Raw genomic sequence first — 10,050 nt, 5'->3', positions numbered from 1 at the left:
AAAAATTATGCATCTGAGAAAGGAAATTCTATTGGTCCCCCTGTAGTTTGTTTTTCATGTATATACTATAAGGCTTTTATGATCCCGTGGGCAGTCTGCAGGATCTCCTGTTTTCTCAACGTTATATATCTAAAATAGGACGTTCTATAGGGTCCCCTGTTGGTGTTGTTAGTGTTTATTTTAAAGGGCGTTCTACAGTATCCTCTTTTGTCTGAACATTATATATCTACTATAGAACGTTTTATAGGATCCCATATATTGTTTGTTTATTATGTATAGACTAAAGGGCGTTCTACAGGATCCACTGTTGTCTGAACATTATATATCTACTATAGAACGTTCTTTATGATCCCCTATTGTTTGTTTTTCGTGTCTATACTAAGGAGCGTTCTACAGGATCCCCTGGGCGGTCTACAGGATCCCCTGTTGTCTGACCATTATATATCTACTAAAGGACGCTGTACAGGATCCCCTGTTGTTTGAATATTATATATCTACTATGGGACGTTCTATAGGTTAGACTGTTGTTTGTTTTTCATGTATATATTAGAGGGCGTTATATATATGCTCCCATGGGCGGTCGATATGATCCCCTGTGGTTTAATAGTTGTGTATCTGTATAGGGCGTTCTATAGGATCCCCAGGGCGGTCTATAGGATCCCATTGTTTGGTTATCATGTATTCACTAGATTTATCTACTAGAGAGCGTTCTATAGGATCCCCTGTTGTTTGTTTTTCAAGTGTATACTATAGGGCGTTCTACAGGATCCCCTAGGCGGTCTACAGGATCTCCTGTTTTCTCAACATTATATATCTACTATATGACGTTATATAGGGCCCCTGGTGTTTGTTGTTCATGTGTATACTATAGGGCGTTCTACAGTATCCCCTTGGCGGTCTGCAGGTACCCCTGTTTTCTCAACATTATTTATCTACTATAAGACGTTCTATAGGATCCCCTGTTGTTTATTTTTCAAGTATATACTATAGGGCGTTCCACATGATCCCCTGGACGGTCTACAGGGTCCCCTGTTATTTATGAAAATTATGCATTTAAGATAGGACCTTCTAAATGTTCCCCTGTTGTTTATTTATCATGTATATACTATAAGGCTTTCTATAGGATCACTTGGTTGGTCTGCAGGATACCCTGTTTCCTCAACATTATATATCTACTATAAGACGCAGTTATCATGTATTCACTAATTTATCAACTAGAGAGCGTTCAATGGGATCCCCTGTTGGGTCTATAGGATCACCTGTTGTGTTATAATCGTGTATCTGCTATAGGGCGTTCTATAGGTTCCCCGGAGCGGCCTATAGGATCCCCTGTTGGTTGTTAATCATGAATCTATATAACATGTTGTCTTTAGGATTCCCTGGGCGGTCTATAGGACCCCGTATTGTTTCATAATCGCGCATCTGTTAAATGGAATTCTTTGGGATCCCCGGGTCGATCCATAGGATCCTTTGCATGTTGTTTGTTCAACATGTTTCTTCTAGAGGGTGTTCCATAAAATCCCAGGGTCGGTCTATAGGAGCTCTTTCGTTTTTTCATCATGTATCTATTAGAGGGCGTTATATATGTTCCGGACCATATGAGTATTTGGACCATATGCGTATAATCATATGGTCCGACCATACGCGTATGGTCCGACCGTACGCGTATGGTCGGACCATATGAGTATAATACTCGTTTGGTTTTTAACGGGCCGGACCATATGAGTATTTAGACCATGTAGGTATTTTTTTTAAATAACATTATAAAAGTTTCAATAATACAAAAACTTTATCTAAAAAAAAAATGATGGTTACATGACAATGTATTATTTTTATAATTCAAATACTACTTAAAAATAAATATTGATGCCATAGTTAGTTTTCATCGCTAATTACATTCTTCCATGTAGGCTTGGGGTGACATTTACTATTTACAAGTCTTGGTTGTGCAAGATCTTTTGCATTTACACCTTTTGTTTGCGAGTGAAAAGCTAGCCTTTTCATAGCTGCGTACATTGATACCGAGGTCTTGGGCCATTCCGATATGTCTACGGTGTTTTTAAGAAGCTGTAGATCTCAAATAACGTAGCATGACTGCAATACATCATACTCACAAGATAACTTAAATAAACTATGTTACTTTCCATTTACTTCTTTTGTAACAATTCATTAAGAATTTTTGGAATTTATTTTTTTTTGAGTCGGCATATTGCCATTTTCTCGTCATAGCAAATCGGTATTGGCCATAGGTAATGATCGGTATAAAATGTGTTTATTATAGTTTTGACAAGTAAATAGAATTAACTGTGTGAAACTTCTAATTTTTATTTAGCTAATCGTTTTAGTATAATATAATAATAAAATAACCTATATGATAGCGTCTTTTTAACGAACGGTCATACCATATGAAGAGTTTAGAAGTATTAAAGGTAAACTGTAACAAAGTGTTCATTACCCCGACCATACGCGTACGGTTGGACCATACGCGTATGGTCGGACCATATGAGTATATACCCATATGGTCATGACCATACGCGTATGGTCCAAGTACTCATATGGGCCGGAACATATATATGCTCCCATGGGCGGTCGATATGATCCCCTGTGGTTTAATAGTTGTGTGTCTGTATAGGGCGTTCTATAGGATCCCCGGGGCGTTCTATAGGATCCCATTGTTTGGTTATCATGTATCCACTAGATTTATCTACTAAAGAGCGTTCTATGGGATCCCCTGTTGGGTCTATAGGATCACCAGTGTTATAATCGTGTCTGCTATTAGGCGTTCTATTGGTTCCCCGGGGCGGTCTATAGGATCCCCTGTTGATTGTGCATCATGTATCTATAACAGGTTGTTCTATAGGATCCCAAGGTCGGTGAATATGATCCCTGTTGTTTGTTCAACATGTTTCTTCTAGAGGGTGTTCCATAAAACCCAAGGGTCGGTCTATAGGAGCACTGTAGTTTCATCATGTATCTATTAGAGGGCGTTATATATATGCTCCCATATGCGTTCTTTAGGATCCCTTGTGGTTTAATAATTGTGTATCTGCTATAGGGCGTTCTAAAGGATCCCCGGGGCGGTCTATAGGATCCCCTGTTGTTTGTTCATAATGTATCTATAACAGGTTGTTCTATACGATCCCCTGGGCTGTCTATAGGATACCCTGTTGGTTGTTCATCATGTATCTGTAACAGGTTGTTCTATACGATCCCCTGGGCTATCTATAGGATACCCTGTTGGTTGTTCATCATGTATCTATAACAGGGTGTTCTATACGATCCTCTGGGCTGTCTATAGGATCGCCTTTTGTTTAATAATCGCGCATATTCTATAGTGCGTTCTATAGGATCCCCGGGTCTGTCTATAGGATCCCCTATTGTTTATACCTTGGCCGTCTATATGATCCCCTTTTGTTTAATAATCGCGCATATTCTATAGTGCGTTCTATAGGACCCCCGGGTCTGTCTATATGATCCCCTATTGTTTAATAACCTTGCATCTGCTATAGGGCGTTCTATGTTATCCCTTTCAAAGGTCGAGGGGGCATATTGTTATTGGTTGGTTTGTTTTCTTTTTTTTTTTCCCATAATTTTATTGTCCCGACAAGTTCTCGGAAAAGGATAGACACATTTATCTTTATGGAATTATGGCATAATGTAAACCATTATATAAAGTTGTGCTTTTTAATAAGGGGATGGTCCAAGATGGTCTCGATTACTATAAACACTGGTCAACAGTATTTTTTTATGTTTTTATGCCCCACCTACGATAGTAGAGGGGTATTATGTTTTCTGGTCTGTGCCTCCGTTCGTCTGTGCGTCCGTTCGTCCGTCTGTCTGTCCGTTCGCTTCAGGTTAAAGTTTTTGGTTAAGGTAGTTTTTGAAGAAGTTGAAGTCCAATCAACTTGAAACTTAGTACACATGTTCCCCATGATATGATCTTTCTAATTTTAATGCCAAATTATAGTTTTGACCCCAATTTCATGGTCCACTGAACATAGAAAATGATAGTGCGACGTTCAGGTTAAAGTTTTTGGTCAAGGTAGTTTTTGATGAAGTTAAAGTTACATCAACTTGAAACTTAGTACACATGTTCCCTATGATATGATTTTTCTAATTTTGATTCCAAATTAAAGTTTTGACCCCAATTTCACGGTCCACTGAACATAGAAAATGATAGTGCGAGTGGGGCATCCGTGCACTATGGACACATTCTTGTTTGTATATAATTCTAGTATTCCTGAGCATAGAACCATGATATTCAATATACAAAGTAGGTGTCAACAATTTGTATGATCCTCAGAACTACATGTACCTAGCAGTGGGTAGTTGTGTTTTTTTAGTATAAATTTTATTTCAAAATTGCTGACGGTAACCTAGCAATGGCAAGGTCGTCTGGAAACTTGACAACAGTATGACATCCGCCTTTGCTCGCAATGCCAATTCTATTTGTTTTCGTATTCTTATGGATTTGTACAGACAGGAGAAAAGAAATTGACCCGTCTTTTAATATTCCTTTCCGATATGTTGATGATGTACTGTCTATTAATGATAATAGATTCAATGAGTTTATATGGCAAGCCGTTTTACTATTTATTCTAACTTCAAGATAGCTCATATAATATATCAGATATTTCAAATGATATATAAAATCTCTCTCTCATATGTAATATATGCGATATCTAATATACTATACAAGATATCTCATATAATATATAATATATTTTATATAATTTACTCTTTATAAGATATCTTATCAACTTTAAAAGATAGCTTATATACTTTATAAGATATCTTATTAATTCAATAAGATATATTATACACTTAAGAAGATATATTATAAACGAAATGAACAAAAAAATCGAACAATAACAATATGCCCCCTCGACCTTTGAAAGGGATAACAAAGAACGTCCTATAGCAGATGCACGATTATTAAACAAGAGGGGATCCTAAGACCGACCCGGGGATCCTATAAACCGCCCAGGGTATCGTATATAAAACCCTGTTATAGATACATGAACAACGAACAGGGGATCCTATAGACCGCCCTGGCGATCCTATAGAACGCCCTATAGCAGATACACGAATATTGCACAACAGGTGATCCTATAGACCCAACAGGGGATCCCATAGAACGCTCCCTAGTAGATACGTGATTACCAAACAACGGGATCCTATAGAACACCATATAGCAGATACACAATTATTAAACCACAGGGCATCCTATAGACCGCCCAGGGGATCCTGTAGAATGCCCTCCAATAGATACATTATGAACAAACAACAGGGCTCCTATAGACCGACCTAGAGATTCTATGGACCGACCCGGGGATCTTAAAGAACGCCCTATAGCAGATGCACGATTATTAAACAATACGGGATCATATAGACCGCCCAGGGAATCCCATAGAACGCCCTATTATAGATACATGATGAACAACCAACAGGGGATCCTATAGACCGCCCCGGGGATCCTATAGAACGCCCTATAGCAGATACACGGTTATTCAACAATAGGGGATCCTAAATAGGACACCTTCAAGTGGATACATCTAGCAGATACACAAATATTAAACAAAAGGGGATCCTATAGACCGCCCAGGGGATCATATAAAACGCCCTGTTATTGATACATGATGCACAACGAACAGGGGAACTTATAAACGGTCAAGAGAATCTTATAGAACGCATTATACTGGAAACTTAATGAAAAAAATAACCAGGGGATCCTATAGACCGCCCCGTGATCCTATATAACACCGTAAAGCAGCTACACGATTATTAAACAAGAAGTGATCCTATAGACCCAACAGGGGATCATATAGAACGTTCTTTAGTAGATACATGATTAACAAACAACGGGATCCTGTAGACAGTTTCGGGGATCCTATAGAATGCCCTCTAATAGATACATGATGAACAAACAACAGGGGCTCCCTTAGATCGACCTTTGGATTATATCGAACACCCTCTAGAAAATACATGGTGAACAAACAACAGGGGGTCCTTTAGAACGACCCAAGGATTCTATAGAACGCCCTATAGCAGATGCACGATTATTAAACAAACAACGATCGAGTCAACTACGATTATCCTTTTTCAGTAACCGGCGTTGATTTCACAGGAGCTTTGTATACAAAAGGAAAACACAACGAATTAAGCAAAACATATATTTGTTTATTCACTTGCGCCGCTACACGAGCTATACACTTGGAGATAGTCACAGATTTAACCGAGGAGTCTTTCATGCTTGCTTTTAAAAGATTTGTCGCTAGGAGATCTACGCCAAGGATTATGTTGTCCGATAATGCAACAACCTTCAAGGCAGCCGCCGAAAAGATTACAAGATCAAGCCAAGACAACCGAATTCAAGAAAAACTTGCCGATCCAGGAACTGAGTGGAAATTCATACCCAACCGTGCACCGTGGTTTGGAGGCTTTTGGGAACGCCTAATTGGACTCACGAAAAAGTCAATTAAAGCAATACTAGGAAAGTCATGTGTCACTACGGAAAAGTTGAATACAATTATAATCGAAATCGAGGGAACTCTAAACAATCGTCCTATAACTCACATTTCTACTGATATTAAAGATCCCGAACCGCTGACGCCAGCGCACCTTTTATATGGTCGTCGACTTGACAACCAATCGGAACAGAATATTGACAGTGTTACTTCCGAAGATTTGCACGTGAAACTGAATAAAAATTTACAGAGAAATAATGAACTAATCAACCATTTTCGCTCAAGATGGAAACACGAATATCTGACGTCACTCCGTGAATTCCACCGTACATCTGGAAGAAACGAACAATCAATACAAATAGGTGACATTGTACAAGTGCACAATGACACAAATCGTATAATGTGGAAATTAGCAGTTGTACAAGATTTAGTTCGTGGAAAGGATGGACTCATTCGATCAGCTGTTATCAAGACCGACACAGGAATCACCAATCGTCCGATTGTGAAGCTCTATCAGTTGGAAATACGCAGTACAAATGATGACAGTGAATGAACTTTTTTGCCCTGGAGAAATTAGTGGATGTATAGACTGTTCAATTAACTACGGTTATTAGATAGACTTGTTAAAGTGTTAAATTATTCAGACGTGAACAGTTAAAAAATATTGAGAGACTTTAACTATGATTTTATTTCATTTATGTCACAATTGATCAGACATTTAATTTTAAATTTACGAATTTTTCATATTGTATTTCAAATTTGAGTTAAATATCATTTTCTGCGGCCCCAGAATGTAAAGAATTGCGCTAATATTAACGTACCTTTTTGCGGTACGGCCACTATCTTTGTGACGTCGCGTAATTGTTATACTTTATGTTGTATTGAATAGAAACGTATAATGGCAGACGTAGTTCTATCTAGCCTTAGTTAGCTTACGATCAAATGTACAACGCAACGCAATAATCTACAACGGGATCATATAGACCGCCCAGGGAATCCTATAGAACGCTCTATTATAGATGCATGATGAACAACCAACAGGGGATCCTATAGACCGCCCCGTGGATCCTATATAACGCCCTATAGCAGATACACGATTATTCAATAGGGGATCCTAAATAGGACACCTTCAAGTGGATACATCTAGCAGATACACAAATATTAACAATAGGGGATCCTATAGACCGCCCAGGGGATCATATAAAACGCCCTGTTATTGATACATGATGCACAACGAACAGGGGAACTTATAAACGGTCAAGAGAATCTTATAGAACGCATTATACTGGAAACTTAATGAAAAAAATAACCAGGGGATCCTATAGACCGCCCCGTGATCCTATATAACACCGTATAGCAGCTACACGATTATTAAACAAGAAGTGATCCTATAGACCCAACAGGGGATCATATTGAACGTTCTCTAGTAGATACATGATTAACAAACAACGGGATCCTATAGACAGTCCCGGGGATCCTATAGAATGCCCTCTAATAGATACATGATGAACAAACAACAGGGGCTCCCTTAGATCGACCTTTGGATTATATCGAACACCCTCTAGAAAATACATGGTGAACAAACAACAAGGGGTCCTTTAGAACGACCCAAAAACGATTATAAAACAATAGGGGATCTTATAGGCCGACCGGGGATCCTATAGAAAGCCCTATAGCAGATGCACAATTATTAAACAACAAGGGATCCTATAGAACGCCCTGTTATTGATGCATGATGAACAACCAACAGGGGAACATATAGACGGCCCAGAGGATCTTAAAGAACGTCTTATACTAGAAACATAATGAACAAACAGCAGGTGATTCTATAGACCGCCCCGGAGATCCTATAGAACGCCCTACCGCATGCAGATACACGACTATTAAACAACAGGGGATCCTATAAAACGCCCTCTAGTATATACGTAAAGTAGATACATGTTTACAAAAACAGAGGAACCTATAGAAGGTCCTATCCTAGATGCATACACATTAAACAGGGGATCCTGAAGAATATATAATGTTCAGACAACAGGAGATCCTGTAGAACGCCCTATAGTATAAACATGAAAAACAATTAATAGGGGATCCTATAGAACGTCCTATCATAGATATATAATATTGAGAAAACAGGGGATCCTGCAGACCGACCAAGGGATCATAAATGCCCTATAATATATACATAATAAACAAAGAACAGGGGAACCTATTGAGTTTCCTATCTCAGATGCATTTTTTTTTAACAAAAGGGGATTCTGTAGACCGCCCAGGGTATTCTGTAGAACGCCCTTTAGTATATAAATAATAAACAAACAATAGGGTATCCTATAGAACGTCCTATAGTAGATATATAATGTTCAGAAAAAAGGGGATCCTGTAGACTGCCTAGGGGATCATATTGAACGCCCTTTAGTATAAAAATGATAAACAAACAACATGGGATCCTATAGAACGTCTTATAGTAGATACATAATGTTGAGAAAACAGGTGATCCTTTAGAACGCCTTATAGTATAAACATGAAAAACAATCAACAGGGGGTCTTATAGAACGTCCTACAGTACATATATTATGTTGAAAAACAGAGATTCCTGCAGATCACCCAAAGTTTTCCGCAAACCGCCCAAGGGATCATATAGAAAGCCCTATAGTATAAACATGAAAAACAATCAACAGGGGGTCTTATAGAACGCCATTTAGTACATATATAATGTAAAGACAACAGGGTATTCATGTAGAACGCCCTTTAGTATATACATGATTAACAAACAATAGGGGATCCTATAGAACGTCTTATAGTAGATATATTATGTTGAGAAAACAGGGGATCCTGTAGAACGCCCTATAGTATATAAATGAAATACAAACAACAGGGGATACTTTAGAACGTTTTATAGTAGATATATATTTTTAAACAAATGGGGATCCTGTAGACCGCCCAGTGGATCCTGTAGAACGCCCTATAGTATAAACATAAAAAAAACAATCAACAGGGCATCCTGTAGACCGCCCAGGGGATCCGGTAGAACGCCCTTTGGTAAATGAATAATAAACAAACAATATAGGGATCCTATAGAACGTCCTATAGTAGATATATAATGTAAAGACAACAGGGGATCCTGTAGACCGCTCATGGTATCCTGTAGAACGCCATTTAGTATAAACATGAAAAACAATCAACAAACGTCCTATAGTACATATATTATGTTGAAAAACAAAGATTCCTGCAGACCGCCCAAGGGATCATATAGAAAGCCCTTTAGTATAAACATGAAAAACAATCAACAGGGGGTCTTATAGAACGCCATTTAGTACATATATAATGTAAAGACAACAGGGGATCCTTTAGAACGCCCTATAGTATAAACATGAAAAACAATCAACAGGGTGTCTTATAGAACGTCCTATAGTACATATATTATGTTGAAAAACAGAGATTCCTGCAGACCACCCAAAGTTTCCAGCAGACCGCTCAAGGGATCATATAGAAAGCCCTATAGTATAAACATGAAAAACAATCAACAGGGGAACTATAGAACGCCATTTAGTACATATAAAATGTAAAGACAACAGGGTATCCTGTA

General features: G+C 38.3%; 1 protein-coding gene across 1 annotated transcript; it reads left to right on the top strand.

Moving 5' to 3' along the window:
• The first annotated feature begins 6,297 nt into the window (after window positions 1-6,297).
• LOC139524986 (uncharacterized) lies at window positions 6,298-7,020 on the top strand. Its single transcript, XM_071320157.1, has one exon. It carries the CDS (start codon window positions 6,298-6,300, stop codon window positions 7,018-7,020), a length of 723 nt encoding a protein of 240 aa, XP_071176258.1.
• The last annotated feature ends 3,030 nt before the right edge of the window (window positions 7,021-10,050 follow it).

The sequence above is a fragment of the Mytilus edulis genome, chromosome 5 (assembly GCF_963676685.1).
Source record: "Mytilus edulis chromosome 5, xbMytEdul2.2, whole genome shotgun sequence".
NCBI lineage: Eukaryota > Metazoa > Mollusca > Bivalvia > Mytilida > Mytilidae > Mytilus > Mytilus edulis.
The sequence above is the reverse complement of the archived record's forward strand: the minus strand, read 5'-3'. Positions and strand labels throughout refer to the sequence as shown.

Bases quoted from the DNA above. Each gene is read 5' to 3' on its own strand.
- LOC139524986 (XM_071320157.1), top strand. From the start codon at position 6,298: ATGTTGTCCGATAATGCAACAACCTTCAAGGCAGCCGCCGAAAAGATT.